Consider the following 21,151-nt stretch of genomic DNA (forward strand, 5'->3'; position numbering starts at 1 on the left):
CTTTGTTCAAGATGTATAGATTGTTATGAGCCTCAACAAGTCCAATCATCTTCAAGGAAATCATATCCTGAATGAAGCAAAAGTTCTTATAAAAAACAAGCTTGCACTTTAAGGAGCAAGTTAGCTTGTGAATAGAAATCAAGTTGTACTTAAAGCTAGGAATATAAAGAACATCATACAAAGTGAGTGTGTGAGTCATGTTAACAGTTCTAGAAAATTTGGCAATTATAGTGACATTGTTAGGGAGTTTCACATGTATAGGTTTGATAGAATTAAGGCTTGTGAAATTAGATGCATCATTAGTAACATGGTCAGTGGCTCCACTATCTAGCACCCAAGATTTTAAAGTAATGTAGGTACCTGATATTGCATGATAATTATCATTGGTAGGTTCTACTGATTTGATTAATCATGTGAGTAGTGTCAACTTGAAGTTCTTGTTCCTATTGGTCCTTGTTCATTCCAATGTGATTGCCTTGTGGTCCTTTATCCTTTATGTCTTGGTTAGTATTAACATTATTGATGGAATCACTTTCTTGCTTAGATTTGAACCTGAAATTGGGGGGAAACCCATGTTTGAAGTAACAAGTTTCTGCAGTATGCCTATCCTTTCCACAAAAGCTGCATATTTTGTTGTTATTGTTTGGTCCAGGGATCTTTCCAATGTATGTTGTCCATGTGCTTCCTTGTTGCCTTCTTGTCATTCTGTTATTAGAATCATTGTTGCTTCTTCTTGCATTCCTATTTCCCTAATTCCTCCAAGGCTGGTTTGAGTTAATGGAGTTAATAATAGCCTTGTTCTCTACATATGTTGATCCTTCATGTTGTCTTTCTTGTTGCAAGACCATTGAGAAAGCCTTGTTGATAGTTGGTAATGGCTCCATGAGAAGAATTTGCGCCTTTACTGTGTCATAAGTATCATTAAGGCCTTTAAGGAAGCATATTGTGTATTTAGAATCTCTGCAATACTTGATCATTTTCATCATATTGTAGTTGCACTTTACAGGGCAAGAACAGGTCGGCAAGGCTCTTAAATCATTCAATTCTTCCCATAGGGTCTTTATATATGTGTGGAATGCAGAGATGTCTCTTTCTCCTTGTTTGATGGAGAGAATTTCTTGCAATATTTCTGACATCCTGAAATGACCCCCTTGGAGAAGCGTTCCTTCAAATCCTCCCAAAGTTCTTGAGCATTATCAATGTATACAGTGCTCTGAGCTACTGAATGTGTGAGTGATCTTGTGATCCAAGAAATCACCATATTGTTGCACCTTTCCCATGAATCAAATGTTGGATTTGATTGTTGTGGAGCTTGTATCCTGCCATCTACAAATATGAACTTGTTTTTGGATGAAAGTGTCTTTCTCATGGATCTTGACCATGAGTGATAATTCTTCCCATTCAAAGGTGGTGTGACCAGTGTTGTGCCTGGATTTTCTCCTGGATGAAGATAATAGGGGTTGGTTGGATCTCGTGAAGTGTCTATACCCTGGTATGGATGCTGTATTTCTCCAGCTTCAATATCCATGGCTTTGTGATTGTAGGTTGAATGAGGCAGATTAAGGGAGAAAGGAAAATGTAGATTTTAGCAGTAGAGCTCTCACTTTGAGAGCTCTGATACCATATTGGAATTCATGAAAAGAAGAGTTGTTTTGAATGATATGTTGTATTAAATGAATGATTACAAAGAAGGAATGATCTATTTATCCTAATGTGAGCAAGTTGCTTGAGAAACAAGCAACAAGCTAACTAACTTAACTAACAATCCAACTAACTCAATAATCACATTTAACACATGTGAGAAATACTCTGCTGCTAAAATCAAACTGAAAATAACAACTCTGCCCAATGGATATGAGCCAAGGAATGCTACAAAACTGATGCAACAAAACTGCACCAATCTTACTACTACTGCCTTAGGTTCTTAGTTGGCTTCTTGGTTGCTCCTATGAAGCTGCTCCAATATATGCTATGCTCCAATACATGCTTTCTTGTCCATAAGGAATCACGAACAATCTGTAGAAACAGCTAAGTGCATCATGCCCAACAACAGGGCATGTGCATACAAAAACAGAAAAGAAACACATTTATACATATTCAATACTTTTTATGTTATTCCAAATTCATTGATATTTTTGAAACCCAAATATGGATGAGAATAAGTACCTAGACTCGTAAATAATATCCACAAAAGATGAGTTTGAGACTTTGGGTATGCATTTTTGGACCAAGTATATGAGAATAGAGATTTTGAAACCAATTATTAATGAACTAATCCTGATAATGAGGTACTAGATACGAATAAGGATCATCTCTATTAATGGAGAGACAAATACATGACTTTACATGTGTTTTTAATAGCAAAAGTATTATTTCATTGCATATAAAAAGATAAAAATGTCTTATCATGTTATTATTTCCTTTGTTTTTTGTAGTACTTGCCTCTCCATTAATTGAGATGATCTTTACCCACTAGACACATAGGTACTTATATATATATATATATGGAATAACATAAGTGTGACTAATCATATTAATATTATATTGTTAATCCATAACTATGATATCATATTAATCTATAAATGTGATGTTATGTTATGCTGTTAAGTATTAAGGTACATTGTTAATTCACAACTCTGATTTAATATTATGTTGATTAAATAATTCTTATACAATAATTTTTCATCTCAATATTGAAGTAGTAGCTATATTTTTTTTAAGTTTGTTTGAGTAAAAGAAATTGTTTTTGATGAACAATATAAATATAAATTGTGTTTAAATTATATGTTGTAATTTTTTATTATTTTTCCTTCTTTTAATTGTTTAAATTATCATATAAGGTTATTCTAAGAAATAGACACACAACTACATAAGTTATTCGTAATTATTTTTAATATTTTTTGAATTTCTGAATATCCATAAATCCACTAGACCCACAAGTAATAGACTTGATGAATGTCCATGTGGGTTTGGGGCGAACCCTGGCCCAAACTGAATGAACGAAACTAATTTGAGTAGTGAACTGTAAGGATCATTCTATACATATTGTCATTCTTAAATTCATTATATATTAATACTTTATTTTCAAAATATAACTTTATTTATTACTCATCTTTTCCACCGACAGCCTCTCCATTCCTTTTAATTTAGTTTTAATGTGAATTAAATTGTATTAATATTTTATGTCATTCAACGATTTGTTTAGAGCAGGTACATAGCCTTAAATATGAAACACTATGAAATTGGATGAAGTGATTTATTTTTTAATTAATAATAAACCTTCTGAAATTACCAAACCATCTAATTATAAGTAGCCACCACATATCTTTGACTTCATTCAAATCATTAATGGCATACCTCAGCAGGAACCGACACGTGGAATATGGCCCTATTTACTGTATTGGACGTACAATTCATGTGGTTTTTTTTCTTCATTTATGATCCATGCATTAGTGTCTTGTCTTTTGTAAGTTTCGAACATTGGACCATGGTTTTGACTGAAGAAACAGGAATGCAAACTTCGTCATTTTTTGTTTGCAACATGGGATGCACAAACAATGACCATGGATGGCATTTAATCCAATTCATGCAAGCAAGAACTCTTTTCTCCCATCTCAAATGTCTTCATTTTAATGAGTAGTTCACGGAAAATGTAATCCAAAAGTCATATTTAAATTCACAGTTTCTAACTCTAGTGATCTAAGATCATAATGAATTTTCATGTATCATATTAGGTCAAAATGTTTAATTCTTGGACGTGACATTTGTTAGAACAACAAATACACCACATACCCAAAATGATTATAGGAATAAAATATCTTATAGTATAAGGAGATAAGTTATTTCTTCCATTCACTAAAATCATGACAAATATCTTATTTAATCAAATTTTGAAAGATTATTATTCACATACAGTCAAGGAAAGTAAGGTCATAATTGTACTCTTCAATATTGGTCAATGTAAAAAAGTTTTTCTTTTATTTTTATAAAAAAAATAATTTACATAGAGGACCATTAGATATTTTTTTGCAACATATGTTATCATCGTAGTCTTATACTAGACTTTCCCAGTAATAAAAATGATCTCTTTCTAATGACATAGGATTCACTTATACAAAAAAAAAATCATCCCTAACATTTTTAAAGAGTGCAAATTGAAGCCCCATTAACCAAAAATTCTAGATCCTCTATCAAAAATTTTCATATCTTTATACCATCTCAATGATAATTAATGGAAATTTTTTATATAAAAGTTAACCAAAACAGTCAAAGGTCCATAGAACAATACAGGTAGCCGAAGGATTACTTAACATAATTTTTTTGTCTTCACCGATCAAACTTAACAAAATAATATTAAAATATTAATTTTTTATTTATAATTTTTACTTTTAAATAAATGTAATTTTCTCGTCAACTTGAGACATCAAATGAGATATGAATGAGAATATCTAATTTCATATGATACCTGCATGATAATTTTAGTGGATAAAAATGCCCTTGGCAGAATTTGCTTCCAAAACGAAGAAACACGAAACATCACATGACAACATTTACAAGCATGAAGATATGCTCTTAAGTCTTAACTATTGAATCAACGTGCCATTTGAAAAGGTTTAGAATACACATTATAGGACCTTATATCCTCATATACTAGCTCATAATTATATTAAATTTGATATATAAAAACAAGAAAATGAACTTCAACAACCAACATATTTAAATGCACTACTCAAACTTTAAGACCTCTAGTAAACTCAATTTAACTACAACATATTTGTGCAACCTTCTCTCCTAGTCTCCTTTTGAAGTTCTTCACTCACCCCACATCATTTGGTGTCATTTTTCTAACTTCTTAACCTCTCTGTCATGCAGTTCCAACCAAGGAATAGATTTCCACATTTGGTGCTGGTGCTAGTTGTAGTGTTATGTATTTTGCTTTTTATGCTGTCATTGAGAACCCTGTTGCATTTCCTTAGAGGGTATTGCAGTTTATTAAATGCAAGCCTGGACCTTCAATTGTCCTATACACATGCATTTATTATTTTGCCGTCAGTTTCAGTTGATTTATCCCATCACTTGGTTTTCTTCTGCAACACTCTACTTACCTGTTATGATATAGGTGGTTTTGTGTGCAACATTATTTTTATTATTATCATCATTACTATCATATATATATTGGTACAGTGAGAATATTATTACTGTGTTAATGAGTTGTTGATGAAGATGGGAAAAGCACTATGTTGTGATAAACAAGGAGTGAGAAGAGGAGCTTGGACCCCAGAAGAAGATGAAGCATTGGTTGAGTATATTAAGATGAATGGCCATGGAAGTTGGCGTACACTTCCTATGCATGCAGGTGCAAGTTTCTATGACCCTTTTGCAACTTGCATTTTTGTTTCCTTATTCTTTACTTTTGCATTATGCTTCTTTTTCTTTCACTGCTCTGAGAAGTGAGAAGTTTTGGATCTACTAGGGAAAAGTGGTTGTGGCATAAAAGCTAGGTGGCATGTCTAATGTCTTGATTTTATTTTATGTTGCTTTATGATCTACCTTTGCATTCCTGAATTTAATTTGCTAACTACTTGGAATCTACATGGACCAAATTTCTAGGTGCATAAGTTTTTCTTTTAAATTTTAAGAGTATAATCATTCCATTAATCAGTCCCAGAACTTATCAGGATGATTTTGAATAATTTACCATTCCCAGAACTTAGTAGTAGGCTTTGTTTGTGTTCTCCTTGCACCAGTTTCTTCATGTTCTATTTTAATTTCTTCTTTTCTTTCTTACTTTTGGTTAACTAGACTCGATCTTACCCTTGAAGGCTTAAATATCTTATGTCCCAAAAAATATACTACTCCATATGTCACTGTTTATGATTTGTCAAAAAATATTTAATTATTATATTTTTCACTTAAATACATTTTTTCAACCATACACAAACAAATAACATATGTTATTTTATCCGACATCTTCCTACCCAAATTAAATGGAAACAACTAAAGTGACTATGGTATTATGTGCAATAGTGCACAAGCCACAATATGTGTTGACATAATGCCATATCACCCTTACCTTGAGAACTGGTTTACAAAATTGTGCCTGTGGGGAATTTTTTGCTATTGATAAATGTGTTTTTGGGGAATTTGATTTCATGTCAAGAATGAAAAATTGACAGTGTAAAGAAGAAAGTTGAAGGCATCCTTATTGTAAAAGTGATTGAAGTTAATTTATATTTAAGTATTTAACCATAGGAAGAATCTGCGTTAAAATAAAATTGTTTATGGGGTGAGAAAGTAGTAAAGAACTTATCCATATACTATCAAATTAAGAGTGAGAGCACTTCTTTGAAACAAAACATGTCAAATAGAAGTTCAAATCAACTAGAGAATAAAATGTTTTAACATCCAAACAATGTTAATCAAGATTAACAGTAAGTGGTCTTAAACTGAAAGTTTCATGCATAAAGATATCCTCAGAAAAGATGAACGCGTGAATCGTGCCTTCTTCAAATACCGAACCTGCTGAGTTCTGCCTCCTCCCATTTTAATTTATAATCAAGAGTGAACATATTCATCAAAACAAAGCTAAGTGTATACACCAACATATTTTAAGTATAGTTTGGAGGAAATGTGAAAATCCAATTTTGTCATAACATAAATAATAATAAATATTTAATTTCTTTAATAATTAGTAATGGATACAATTAAACAAATATTTATCTTTTAAATTAAATAACAAAATATAATAAGGATTAATGAAGGGTTAGTAATCAAAATCCTATTAGCCATCCTTTTAAGTTGAGATGCTACGTTAGATATATGGTTGTTGTACTTAACTCTCTTGAGATAGGTGTACAAATAATGAATTTTTTTTTGACTGTCTATTTAAATTATATAATAATCTAAAAAACCTCATGATTGGGGTTTTCACCCTATTTGAGTTGATGACATGCATTATCGGACATATGAGTGTACTTTATTTTCTTGAGGTGAGGATAGTGGAATGCGATTATGTAGGAGCAAAATATAATTTTATCATTATAAAATTTTCTCTCTTAATAAATAAATAAACTAGTCTAACAACTTTGGGTATAACTATGTAGTACGGGGAAGTCGTGGTGCTAATACTTTCTTTAATCTTTAATTGACTTTTGAATCTTGATTTATAATTTAAAGACCAATACAATCCAAAAGTGAAGTATAAAGCCACAAATATGTAGTGGCGACTGAAATAAGTCATATATCCAATATTCTACCAAAAATCGTGGTGGAACAGTTCCTCTTAAGAATAGGTTCTAGCAAGAGTTGAATCTTATGTTTATGAATGATAATTTTAAAACGAGTGACATGTAATCGAATAAGAGTGGGCTAAGAAAAGTGGATGGAAAAATGTGTCACTAGCATGCCTCATTTATGGGAAACTATCCCCTTTTATATCCAGATTTCTCTTTGAATTTAAGAATGTCAAAAGGCTGAGAACAATTCTCTACACTACACCTTTGCTTCATAAAAAATAGTGTATTATTTTACTAGAGTTTACATATCAATTGGTAAAATTCTAATCTTCAAAAATTTATACTTATTAACTAGGTCTTCTTCGATGTGGAAAAAGTTGTCGACTGAGGTGGATAAATTATCTTCGCCCCGATATCAAGCGCGGACCATTCACTACTGAAGAAGAAAGTACAATTATTCAGCTTCATGGCATGCTTGGCAACCGGTACTCACATTACTCCAAATGTTAATATAATTATTGTATTGTACAAAGATTTGATGTGCCATATTTGATTACTCTTTAATTCATGTGGATTCCTTTAGTACTAATTCTATTGATCTTTCCTATTTGAAGTGATTTTCTTACAACATGTCTACATAAGGAATGAAAACAATAAAGTTTAATAGCTTTAGCTTCACATGCTGAACCAATTGAATGCACTCAATGCAGCATATCAGTTTATCTCTCTTCATTTCTCTATTGAAAAGAAGGCGGCTAAGTGCACGAGACTTCCACTTAGCCTTGCCCCATAAGCGGAGAAATAGATAATTAGGGGAAGGGAGCATTTGCGGTCTTCCCATTTATAATGTTCATTTTCAGTATTTGTGACTTCAAGAATTATTATATACAAAAATATAAGGAGAAGTATAGGTTTCAACTTCCATTATTTAGCCATAGATCCTTATTGTCTCCAAGTATTGATCATATATTCCTATAGAAAGGACAAATTTCTCTCTAAGTTATCATTCCAATTAGACTATCATTGTCTTGAAATAACAAAATCCGAAGGGCCATTTTGTAGGTTATAAAGGGGAACTCTGCTGTAAAATATGCTCACTGAATTTGATCGATACTCTTGATTCGACGAAAATATTTGAATTAACTTAATGAAGCTTAATTAAATGCAAACCTTTGATAGTTAATAAGATTCATGAAATTTTTTGTAGTACTTATTTTCTCAGAATATTGTAGTAATTCACTAATGTAACTACAAAGTTTTCAGAAGATGTTAATCTCTTGTGTGTGCTTCAGTACTTAGTTGTTGGTTGCATTGATATCACATTTATTTTGTATGTAACCAGCAATCTTATAAATATATTTTAGGTGGGCTACTATAGCATCCCAACTTCCAGGAAGAACAGACAATGAGATTAAAAACTACTGGAACACTCAACTGAAGAAGCGACTCCCTAACTCGGGACATTTCGTAGGGTCACAGCAGCCCTCTTTCAGCACTGATCATAGTACTATTGTCAAAACTGAATCCCCTTCTATGCGTCACATGGTGCAATGGGAAAATGCCAGGGTCGAGGCCGAGGCGAGGTTGTCAATGGAATCTTCACTACTTAATTCATGGTCAACGAGTGAATCACACCCTGATCACTTTCTTCAACTTTGGCATTCTGAGGTTGGACAATCGTTTCGCGCGATCAAGGGAAAAGAAGGAGGAGGAGGAGTGTGTCAAAGTCTTGTCTCGCAGGCATCATCATCAAAATTGGAGTCATGTTCAGATGTCTCATTGCAGGATAAAAACACCGGCAGCAGTACCTTCGCAAACATGAAGCAGGAGCAAGATAGCAGCTATAAACCGAAGCTTGAAGATGGCACTGCTGAATCTGAGTTAGGCTATTATGAATTTCTTGATTCTTCTGATTCTGCATTGAATCACATGCTAGATATGCATGATGGTGAAATCGGATTCTTATGCGAGTCTGACAGTTTCCTCAATACCCTTGATGGTTAGTTAGGACTAAGGAGTGACTAAGATCTGGTAGAATTATTTTTCGCCTTTCTTTATTACTTCATTTTGTAAATGTAGTTACATTGCATTTGGTTTCCCTCAACAACAGCAACTTAAAAGTATAATCTCCTTGAGCTCTTAATATTTTGATGCACAAAAGTACTTCACTTGTATATTTTGTGTTGATAGGTATATGTTTGAATTGTAATAACTTGCATTAACCCAGCCTCAACAGAGAACACCAAATCAACAAACAAAAAGATTAACTTTCTGCTATGTTGATACATAATTAAGAGAAAAGGTCATAGAAACTTTTTCCTTATCCATAAAGTAGTTGGTATATATACATGCCAACAAGTCACTAAGCAAATCATAATAACTGAACATGGACTAAATATCCAACAAATAAACCAAATCACACTAGTATTGACAACTGAATACCCAAAGAAGAAAATAGTCAAGATACATAATAATAATTCAACTTTTGTGATTCTAATCAGACTTGAATACTGAAGCATTTGAAATAACCAAGGAGTTTCTTTGGAATTGTTCCACTTGCCCTGTGTTTTGTAGCTATCTCTTCTGCCTTCAGAAGTTCTTCACCTTTCTTGGCCTCAACAATTGCCCTATTTTCTTCAGCTTCCTTATGGAATTTAGCTATTCTGTTTTTTATTTCCTCTGCATATTCTGCCCTTTTCTTCTCCAATTGTTCCTACTCACATAGAAAACCGAAGAGTTACTTTTTGTTTCCGTCTTTCGCAATACTCGATGCAGTTAGAGATAAGATGAAGAGTTAAAATATTTCAATGGAGGTACTTGAGTTTAGCAAAAGTGGTATGAATAAGCATCTCTTTGTGGATAGAAGTTATAGGTTCAAATGTGCAATCCTTATAAAACAAAAAGAACAATTCAAAGAGGGAATATAACTCACAAAACATGTTAGAATTACAAATGCAATATGCTTACTTCAATCATTCTTAATTCAGCTTCCACAGCAGCTTTCTTACTGTTCTCCCAGGCATCAATGGCTATATGTTTTTTGTGAGCTCTGCACAACAATTTTATTTCAATTAGTATCCGAAAAATTGTTAAATAACAGAAAAGATCCAAAATACGCGATAAACTAATATTAACATCTCGTGTTATATACTCATATCTTTTTCTAAAATTGACAAGATCATGGTTGTGACATTTTTCAATTTCTGATTTATTAGGTTCCAAGAGAGAGTTCAATGAGAAAATTAGCAACAAAAAAAAAACAGCACAAGATACAATTTGATGTTATTTTGGTTAATCAGCACAGGTAAGTTGACTCAATGAAAGACTAATAATTATTTGACATTACTGAATCAAACGTAACATTTGAAGTAAGTGGTGCAGGACTATTACTTGTTTTCTGCTTTTGATTTCTCACTTTCTTCCCATGCCTTTATCAGTGACAACCTCTTTTCAGTTGCAACTCTTGCTAAGGCCATATCTGAAGTTACATTCGAGGTCCCGTAATCTGTTATGTGAGGATATGAAGGATGCACAAAGGGAAATCAAAAGTTGGAATGAAAACCGACATACCTTGGTTGACAGAACTATCAAATAGTTTCTCATCAGCAACTTCTTGAATCTCTGGCAATAACCAAATTAAGAACAATAAACACACCGAAAACAACTAGTCGAAATTATGATGATGGAACAAGTGTTACAATTGTAGCAGCAGAGCAGTTTTATTTTATGGCATGTAAGTTGATTCCAGGATTCACATTGAAAGAAATCTATCCTTGGCATTCTAATGAAGAAAAATCTTTTTACTTCTGATTAGATCTTGTTATGAAATTAAAGGGAGAAAGGAAGAGAAAAAGTATTTGTATTCACTATTTAGTTTGAAAATATAGCTGATTAAGCTTGAGTAATTACATCACTTTTTTGCTCTCATTCTTCTTCAATCATTCTACTGTAGAGTTCAAATTACTATTTAGTTACTCTTCAAACTGAACTAAGGGTGTGCTTGGATGCAGAATTTCAAGGAGGTAATATATTTGGTCTGAGAAATTAAAATGGTTTAGTATGAAATAACTTGTTAGGATATTAAACAAAAGAATTTAAAAAACAATTGGCATTTCAAGCAAGTAAAGCTTGAGTATCAGTAGTTAATAGCTAATTTCTAACAACAGAAATATCAAAATTCTAATAAGGTTAAACCAAAACACAAATACATCAATGGATACAGAAAGAGATCACCATGTCCCTGTTCCATTTTTTGTCCCAAGTTAATCATAAATGTTACATTTTGTTTTAAAAATTTTCTTTTATTCATGTACTAATATGTGATTGATCAAGACAGAGAATGAGACACCATTTAGGACATACCTGTCCCACTAGATGCAGGCTCAAAAGTTGTCATTTTATGTGACAATGAAAGCACAATATGGCTAAGTAAACTAATATGGAAAATGTGCTTTGTTAAAATCTTCAAAAATGGTTACAAATTTTATAACATATGAATGACAAGGTTCTTCCTTTGATTTTGAAGATATATTATTTGGCCAAGTATTGAAAAAATGGACCTTTGCATGAAGGCCAGATTCTTGAGGAAAGTTTGCAATTAGATGACAATATTGTAACACATAAATGCTTGGATTTTAAAGAAAGAACACTATTGAAGGGTGCAGAGCAATTGGATATAATATAATGTTTTTGGATAGAACTACAACAGGAAAATTCCAACAAAAGCAAACTGACAAAATTACAAGAAGGCCAAATGATATATTATTTTATGTTCAAAAAGAGGGGAGAGAAAAAGTAAATGACAAAATAACAGAATAACCAATTGTTTGCAATATAAATGAACAAATATGTAAATGTTAGAGGTAAAATTAGTCATTGTTCTTAGTTGTTCAAAAGGTGAATAAAAGTTAATACCATAAGACCTAAAAATATATATGTATTGTTTAAATAATAAATTAGTTAATATTGAACAAGAAATTTAGAAAAAATAGTCTTATTTGTCTCTCTTCTAATAAAACAATCATGCAACTTGACAAGAAATTCTATAGAAATAGGAGATAGTAAAAAAATCTTTCTGAATACAAGACAAGGATTTTAAGATATTGTTTGGAATAGATAAAATGAAAGAGGAAAATGGAAAGTTGCATAGTAAGATTTGGTTATCTTTATGAATAAAAAAGATAAGCAGATAAAAAAATCATACAAAACATAAACTTGTAATTATATTCTTAACAAACCACCCTGAAATGTATTAATTTCTCATCCAAAAGATGATTTAATACAAGAAAATATTCTTAACAAACAAAACATATAGTATAAGGTTTTGGAACCATATAACAAACATAACAAGGAGTGTTCATACTCTCAATTAAGACAAGGCCTTTGGAATCATCATCAAAGTCAGTATCTGAAGGAGAAAATGGAATTACAGATTTCTCCTCAGCCACCACATCCTTTGGAGCCTCCTCATAAACAGGTTTATGAGGAGGAACCACATCCTTTGGAGCCTCAACAGGAGCAGGTGTAGGATCAGATGGTGTTACTGACTCAACAGTCTTAGGTTGCTGTTCTGTCATTGTTTTTTCTGACTTGAATAGTATAGAATTCTGTGCAGAAAAAGTTATATAAATCAAAAGCTGCAACTAAACTATCACTTACGTAGGAAATGAAAGAATATATATAGAGAAAGAAAGGGTGATAAAAGGGAGATTTGTTGAGATATTATGATTAGAAAAAGGTAACTTTTTAACTCAGTTTCAAAACCTTAACTTGGTGTTAGGTACAAGTGGCTTCCAATGCGTTAGTACAGTATCAGATATGAGTAAGGATCAAAGTTCCATATGATTCTAGTAATATAAGCAAAGTAAAATGGGTTTTCAAATCAGAATTTAACACATGTTATGGGTGGGCTCCATTTTTGTTATGATTCTTGCTGTTAGTTTCCTCCGATATAGGATTAGAAAATGGGTACTTGAAATGGAAGGTATAAAATATGAATGATATATGTAACCAAAAAAGAAAAACTCATGCAATATTTTGATATTCACAGCCTCAGCTCATAGAGTATCATATGTAGCTATGAGGCTCTCACTTAGTAGGGTATGAGTAAGATAAATATAGCCTTAAAAGATGTTGTTTTCGGGATTTACATCTACAACGTCATTATCATTAAGTAACAATCTTATTATTTACCCTATATTTATCATAATTGAGACTAAATTCTTCCATGGTTCAATATGACTATATGAGTAGAAGAATTCCATTATATCCATAATGTTTAACTCCAAAACAAATGACATAACATATGACTTGTTCAAATTAACAAAAATGATTAACTAACATAACCATTTTGTATAATTAATAAAAATCTTGTTTGACTTCAGACGCATCTCCACCTAAAACTATGGAGAAATACTGGTTTTAGCTATGTGAGAGTCATTTTTTAATAAAGGTCCAAATTAATCTGGCTACGTACAAAGTAGGAAATAGAAAATTAAGCATTTAATCCCTTTAAAACTATAAACGTGAAACTTATTAGTTCTTATATCATTTTGAGCAAACCGTTTTAAGAAATAAATTGAGACATGATTCACTTTTATGTGTTAAAAACGTTAACCCAAATGGACTCAAACATAAAGGTTTGAAGCGAAGATACAGAGATTTAGTGCACATGGCTCTATCCTCAAGTAAACATGAATAGGACAAAAATATTAGCATATCTTATTTGTTTCTAGGAATAAAAAAGTAGATTGTAAAATCTATATATATAGGAAGTGCAAAAATTTATACACATTTACTATATTATTTATTTTGGTTAATTTTTTTAAAGAATTGATAATAATTAAATATGAATAATAAATGATATAATCAAAATCTATAAAACTCATATATTATTAACATACAAAAAGTATCCTCATATTTTTTAACGGTAAATTTGAACCTTCATTCAATCACTTTTTAATAGGTCATCCTTAAAGATTATCCTATCCTCTAGTTTAAGCATGTGATGATATCTTCTTACCTTGAATTTAGAATAAAGTAACTCACTCTCTCCAAAACATTTCAACACAAAGGAAGAAAAAAATCTCCACGACCAATCTTAGACAATGGAAAAAGGATAGGAATAGACAATCCAACCATGATCAGGCTTGAAACCAATGTTTATTGATCCATAAAAGTTTTAGTACAACATAATTAAACTTGCTTAAACTGAAATGACTAATGAAGATTCACTTAAATTTTAAAAAATGGAAAATATTATTCAATGTTCTATTATATTCTAGTCTAAAAAACCAAAATATATCACTTGGTCAAACCAAAAAATTTAACCACTTAAGCCTAACTAGGTTTTATAAGATGTTATATCTTTCTATATAAATATAAGTAATGTTATAAAAGATAAATCAGACATCAAACAAAAAAAATCTTACATAAAAATTAACCAGTTAAACTTTCCGACCTCTCTAGATAATATCATATATATAATTGTCATATCCCGAATAAATTCGGATGTTCTCTAGCCCGCCCCAGGTAAGGGCATGTATTTAGCTCACTAATACCCATCCGTCTGTGGCGGACTAGAACCGCCGAAAATGACATAAATGCTCCTGACACGTCTTTAATGCTTCTGACATCCCATTAATGACTCTGTCTCCTTCATTAATGCGCTACACACTTTAAATGCTAACTGACATTCCACCTGCTAAGCCGCCTGCATACCCAACCTGTCCCCGACAATTCGACAAACGTGGACCTGCAAACAGAATGGAGACAACCCAACATATCCCATTGTACCCGCTAGGCTCTGGCCAATAACTGGATGCCATGTCAACAATCCTAGGCTCTATAATAAGGAGCTCACACAGAGAGTATAACTAATTCTCATTTCCTCATTTATTACTACACTTATTGCTACTTGTTCTAACTTCTCTCTTATTTACTCTTTCCATCTCTCTAAAACACCCTACTGACTTGATCGTCGGAGAACCTTTTCAGGTACCTCCCCTGGCGAGTCCAGACGATACTCCAATCAAGATTTCCAACCTTCCGCATTCTATCGGGCATCCATCACCGACCATTCTTCATTTTTCATCAACCATTCTCACTTAATACAAAAGAACATTGGCGTCGTCTGTGACTTACCTACAACATGGTGACCACCCGTAACCAACCTCAATCACCTAGCCAAGCAGAACAACTCAACATCAACATTCCCCCAAACCACGACACCCCTTCTATTGACCCTCCAATACTAGTAAAACCATCTCAACGGGCCATCCAAAGTCATCCCCCAGCCCCACCCAAAAGCACCTACTACCCAACAACTCAAATAACTCATCCCTATGACTATAGCTCCTCACGAGTAAGACACCCTTTCACTGAAGCTATCATGTCTTCACCACTCCCTAAACATCTAACCTGCCCAACAACATCGACCAATATGATGGAACAACAGACCCACAAGACCATTTAGATGCTTTTGAGGCCTCAATGCTTTTCCGCAGAGCGACTGGCCCTATCATGTGTTGAGCCTTTCCTCTCACTCTGAAACGCGCTGCCTTGCAGTGGTTTACACGGCTGGCGCCGAATAGTATTGGTCAATGGGCCACCCTCGCCAACGATTCAACATCTGGTTCACAACAAGCAAAGAACAACCCAGTTCTTCATACACCATGTCCGGTATATAGCAGGAATCACATGAACCTCTCTGACCTTACCTAGACAGGTTTAACACAAAGGCCATAAAAGTACGCACCTTGAGCCCAGAGGTGGCCGTACATATCCTGGTAACAGGACTGCAAGACAGCGTCTTTAGACAGGAATTGGCTAAGTACTCATACCTCACCATGGAAGAGCTCCGATCCAAAGACAACAATTCATTAATCTAGAATAAACCCATCCTAACCGTCCAATATCCGAGCATAGAGAATACCAACTTCCCTCACGGGAAGCCAAACGACCAAAAACACATGAACACCCTCGAGACGACCCACCCCGATAGCCCAAAAAACCCAAATTTACTTCCTACACCCCCTCAACACCAGTCGCACTAGGATCCTACAAGAGGTTGTGGCCATCCATTTAGTCCATCTCCCCAAACCTAACTTGGGCAGAAAGCTGGGGACCCATGACCACTCCAAATACTGTGATTTGCACACCTTCTTTGGACACGTCATAAAATAGGGTACCCAACTACGGGACACTATTGAAGACCTGATTCAAGTCGGTCACCACCTCCACATCAGCCCGGTCCTTATCGAAGACGTTTCCCCAAAAAGCTCAACAAGAACACCCTCCGAACAAAGACTGAGGTGACTGATACCGCCCCAACAATCAGCGCTAATGGAGTCCAGTGGACATCAACACGATAGTAGGTGGATTCGCCGTTGGCGGTACATCCAGAGCAGCTCAGAAAAGGTACGTTCCGGAAGTCATGCAATCAACTGTTCGGAACCCTCGCTAGAATCGTGATCATTAGACATCACCCCCGATCACATTTGGTGATCGTGATTATGAAGGTGTCATCCGCGGTCATGACGACCCCCTATCATCACTGCCAAAATGAATAATAAGAAGGTTGAGAGATTGTTTGTCGACTAGGGAAGTTCGGCAGATATCATATTTCAAGAATTGTTTACCAAAATGGAACTCAAGGACAAAGACCTATTGCCCTATGACGAACAACTAGTCGAATTTACTGGGAAATGGATAACTCCTTGGGGCTACGATGATATATGGCTCACTGTCGGAGAACAACCCCTAACCTGAACAATACAAACTAAGTTTCTGGTTATTGATCGCGTCTCTGCCTACAACGCCATCCTCGACCGGCCAACACTGAATCATCTCGAAGTAGTGGTTTCCACCCCACATTTTTGCATGAAGTTTCTCTCATCCGAGTTCTGGGTATGTACTGTCAAGGGAGACCAGCAAAGCGTGATGGGTTGTTATCAGATGAGCCTCCACCCGAACCACGCTTCCGTACAAGCACCACCCCCTAAAAGAAAACAATAGGGCGTGCACTTGGTGGAACTGGACGCTAGAGCAGATGAAGGAGAATTATGCCCTCAACTATAGGGTAAAAAAACCTCCCTTCAACTTGGCCCCTCAAAAGAAAATCTTGTGTATATTGGCAGCACTCTCGATGAAGCTCAAAGGTCCTAGTTGATCAAATGCTTGGAAACCGACATATATCTTTTTGCCTGGTCTGCTGCGGACATGCCTGGAATTAACCCTTTAGTCGCTTGCCACCGACTCACAACAAATCCAAGAGCAAGACCAGTGACCCAAAAGAAAAGAAAGATTGGTGCCGAGAGGACATCCGAGGTAACTCGAAAAATTTCCGAACTACTAGAGGTCGGGTTCATCTTTGAGATTACTTACACCACCTGGTTATCAAACGTGGTGCTGGTCAAAAAATCATCTGGGAAATGATGGATGTGCGTGAATTATAAAGATCTGAACAAGGTATGCCCGAAAGATCCATACCCCCTTCCAAACATTGATCATCTTGTGGACAACTCCTTCGGATACCAATTTTTATCATTCATGGATGCATATTCTGGATACAATCAGATATCCATGTACCCCCCAGATCAAGACAAATCCGCCTTCATTACACCCAAAGTAGCCTACTGCTACACGGTCATGCCTTTTGGCCTGAATAACGTAGGGGCCACGTATCAGAGATGGATGAATACTGTTTTTGGGGATCAGATTGGGAAGAGCATGGAGGTCTACATGGATGACATGATTTCCAAGAGCCTACCAATAGAGGATCATATAACCATCCTGAATGCCATCTTTAACCGGTTGCGCAAATTCAATATGCACCTCAATCCAGAGAAGTTTACATTCGGGGTTGAGGACGACAAGTTTTTAGGATTTCTTTTAATAAGTCGGGGAATCGAGCCCAATCTAGCAAAATGTCAGGAAATTATAGACATGTGCAACCCGATGTCGATCAAGGAGGTCTAACAACTTAATGGGCGGTTGGCGGAACTGTCCAGATTCCTCCCTGCATCCGCCAAATACTCCCTCCCACTCTTCCAACTCCTTAAAAAGAGCAGCCCCTTTACTTCGTCAGATGCCTATGAAGAAGCTTTCCAGACTTTCAAACAATACCTGGTTACTCCCCCTGTGCTTTCTAAACCCACACATGTTGAGACACTGTATGTTTACTTAGCAGTAACAGATGAAGTTGTGGCAAACGCTCTAGTCAAATAAAGTGAAGAGGGTCAACACGCAGTATACTTCACCAACAAGGCCTTGTAGGGCCCCAAGCATAGATACCAGAAATTGGAAAATGTCACTTATGCCCTCTTGGTGGTAACAAGACAGCTACGACATTATTTTCAATCTCACCTTATGGTGGTCAGAACCAATCAACCAATCCGTCAAATTTTGCACAAACAAGAGCTAGTCAGACGAATGATCTCTTGGTCTATTGAACTCTCACAATTCGATATAGGGTATGAGCTCAAAATGACTACCAAGAGCCATGTCCTATCCGACTTTGTTGTCGAGATGGCCGAGTAACCCAGTAACTCTAAGCAAATGTGGACAATCTATGTCGATGGCTCATGCAATCCTCGAGGCAATGGAGCGGGGATCTTGTTAGATAATGGCCAATGGGTGACCATTAAACACTCACTCGCCTTCACTTTTCCTAAATCAAACAACCAGGCCGAGTACGAAGCATGCATTGTTGGTTTATAGTTGACCAGAGAAATCAGAGTAGAAAAAGTTTCCATATGCAGTGATTCCCAGTTCGCCATCTCGTAGATTACGGGCGCCTACCAAACAAAAGATGTGTTGCTAGGAAAATATCTAGCCAAGGTTAAAGAACTGATGGCCAAGTTCGAGGTAGCCTCCATCCAACACATCCCAAGAGAATAGAATGTACGAGCGAATATATTATCAAAATTGGCTAGCACGAAGAGTCTAGGTAATAACAGATTGGTGGTTCAAGGAACAGTCTTGCAACCCAGCGTCATGACGGTTGAACAAATACAGATCCTAGATGACTGGACTGGTCCCATCGTTAGATATTTACTTAATGGCGACATGCTGGTTGATCAGAAAGAAAGACAAAAGTTCCTCAGACATAGTTCATGGTTCACAATAGTACAAGGTTGTTTATATCGCTGATGCTTTTCTACTCCAATGCTTAAATATCTTAGCCCTGTTGGGGCTCGATATGTCTTCCAAGAAATCCACGAGGGAAGTTGTGGTCATCATCTCGACTCAGCATCATTAACCAAGAAAGTATTTCGGGCAGGGTATTATTGGCCGACCATGGAAAAAGATGCCTCTGAGTTAACCAAGAAATGCGTATCCTGCCAATTGTTTGTTGATCTTCACAAGGCCCCACTCGAAGAGCTGACAACCACCATGACCCCATTGCCATTTTGTAGATGGGATATGGACATCCTGGGACCATTCCCACCAGCAGCCAGACAACTTAAGTTCCTCATAGTGGCAGTAGATTACTTCACTAAGTGGATCAAAACTAAGCCCTTATCCTATATCACGGCGGCCAACAACCAGAAATTCACTTGGAGAAATATTATAACACGGTTCGAGATACCGACCGCGATTGTCACTGATAATGGGACTCAATTTTCTGACTGAAAGTTCGGGGAAATGGTGTCCGACTTTCATATCAAACAACATTTCACGTTGGTTGAACACCCTCAAACAAACGGTCAAGCAGAAGCTGCTAACAAGGTTCTCCTATAAGGAATAGGAGGAAGATTGCAAGAGGCCAATGGAGCATGGCCGGAACAGTTATATCATGTCCTTTGGGCTTACTACACAACTCCCCACCCCACCTCTGATGGCGGTTCAATCCACAAACCCAAGGAAGGACTAAGTCCCCTTGGTCGCTCAAAATATGCCCCTCAAAGGCGTGGGTCAGTGCCCCTCTAATGGTGGTTCAATCCATAAACCCAATGAAGGACCAAGTCCCCTTGGTCGCCCATAATATGCCCCTCGGAGGTGTGGGCCAGTCCTCCTCTGACTGCGGTTCAATCCACAAACGCAAGGAAGGACCAAGTCCCCTTGGTCAACCATAATATGCCCTTTAGAGGCGTGGGCCACTCCCCCTCTGACGGCGGTTCAATCCACAAACTCAATAAATGACCAAGTCCCATTGGTCGCCCACAATATGCCCCTCGAAGGCGTGGGCCAGTCCACCTCTGATGGCAGTTCGATCGATAAATCCAAGGAAGGACCAAGTCCCCTTGGTCGTCCACAATATGCCCCTTAGGGGCGTGGGTTAGTCCCCCTTTGATGGCGGGTCAATTCGCAAACCCAAAGAAGGACCAAGTCCTCTTGGTCACCAAAAGCGTTGGCCAGCCCCCCTCTAACGACATTCTAATATTCAAATACAATCGGTCATACAACCCGGTCATTCAATTTCATTAGTTGATTTCCGGACATTCAAGACTTAATGATCATTCAACGCTCATTTAATTTCATTAGTTGATTTCCGGACAGTCAATACTTAATGGTCATTCAAAGCTCATTCAATTTCATTAAAAGTTCCTCCCAATATGTGACATGTCACCAAAAGAAGTGTTAGACTTCGAATTGGATATACCATCCAAGACTGGACCCCACTTCTCGTAAAAGGATGTCTGGTCCAGGACGTCAACCTCGTCCCTATTATCTCTCACCCTTAAGTCGTGCAAAAGGGCGGGAAGAGACATCTATCGAGATCGCCCCCGCGTAGACCAGCGCCTTCGATGATAAGAAACGAGGGATGTAAAGATTGGCGGGGCCCCAGACAAGATCTCTCAATCGTTGGAACTAGAAACCCTGCCAGACATAATTAAAAGAAAATAAGGAAGGAAGGGAATTACCGATTGAAGGAAACTTTGAAAGGAAGGAAACTTCTGGAAGAAAAAAGCTCG

General features: G+C 35.9%; 2 protein-coding genes across 4 annotated transcripts; one reads left to right on the top strand and one right to left on the bottom strand.

Moving 5' to 3' along the window:
• Nucleotides 4,767-9,437, top strand: LOC109353445 (transcription repressor MYB6-like). The gene is made up of 3 exons (XM_019595725.1): nt 4,767-5,356; nt 7,591-7,720; nt 8,600-9,437. Exons 1-3 carry the CDS (start codon nt 5,218-5,220, stop codon nt 9,237-9,239), a joined length of 909 nt encoding a protein of 302 aa, XP_019451270.1. The 5' UTR covers nt 4,767-5,217; the 3' UTR covers nt 9,240-9,437.
• Nucleotides 9,548-13,019, bottom strand: LOC109353446 (remorin-like). 3 transcript variants are annotated; one of them, XR_002108463.1, is made up of 6 exons: nt 12,598-13,019; nt 10,806-10,856; nt 10,626-10,713; nt 10,203-10,284; nt 9,668-9,948; nt 9,548-9,615 (listed from the first exon to the last, which is right to left on the bottom strand). XR_002108463.1 is itself a non-coding variant. In XM_019595727.1 (5 exons), the coding sequence occupies exons 1-5, from the start codon at nt 12,809-12,811 to the stop codon at nt 9,733-9,735; spliced, it is 621 nt and encodes a 206-aa protein (XP_019451272.1). In that variant the 5' UTR covers nt 12,812-13,019; the 3' UTR covers nt 9,594-9,732. The 3 variants fall into 3 exon arrangements, 2 of the variants coding, with proteins under 2 accessions (XP_019451272.1, XP_019451271.1); XM_019595727.1 differs by having other exon boundaries at nt 9,594-9,948; nt 12,628-13,019; XM_019595726.1 differs by having other exon boundaries at nt 9,594-9,948.

The sequence above is a fragment of the Lupinus angustifolius genome, chromosome LG08 (assembly GCF_001865875.1).
Source record: "Lupinus angustifolius cultivar Tanjil chromosome LG08, LupAngTanjil_v1.0, whole genome shotgun sequence".
NCBI classification, from domain to species: Eukaryota; Viridiplantae; Streptophyta; class Magnoliopsida; order Fabales; family Fabaceae; genus Lupinus; species Lupinus angustifolius.

Bases quoted from the DNA above. Each gene is read 5' to 3' on its own strand.
- LOC109353445 (XM_019595725.1), top strand. From the start codon at position 5,218: ATGAAGATGGGAAAAGCACTATGTTGTGATAAACAAGGAGTGAGAAGA. The intron at 5,357-7,590 runs GTGCAAGTTTCT...CTTATTAACTAG, and splicing joins TACACTTCCTATGCATGCAG to GTCTTCTTCGATGTGGAAAA. The intron at 7,721-8,599 runs GTACTCACATTA...AATATATTTTAG, and splicing joins CATGGCATGCTTGGCAACCG to GTGGGCTACTATAGCATCCC.
- LOC109353446 (XM_019595726.1), bottom strand. From the start codon at position 12,811: ATGACAGAACAGCAACCTAAGACTGTTGAGTCAGTAACACCATCTGAT. The intron at 10,857-12,597 runs GTATGAACACTC...GGTTATTGCCAG, and splicing joins AGGCCTTGTCTTAATTGAGA to AGATTCAAGAAGTTGCTGAT. The intron at 9,949-10,202 runs GTAAGCATATTG...CTATGTGAGTAG, and splicing joins CTGAATTAAGAATGATTGAA to GAACAATTGGAGAAGAAAAG.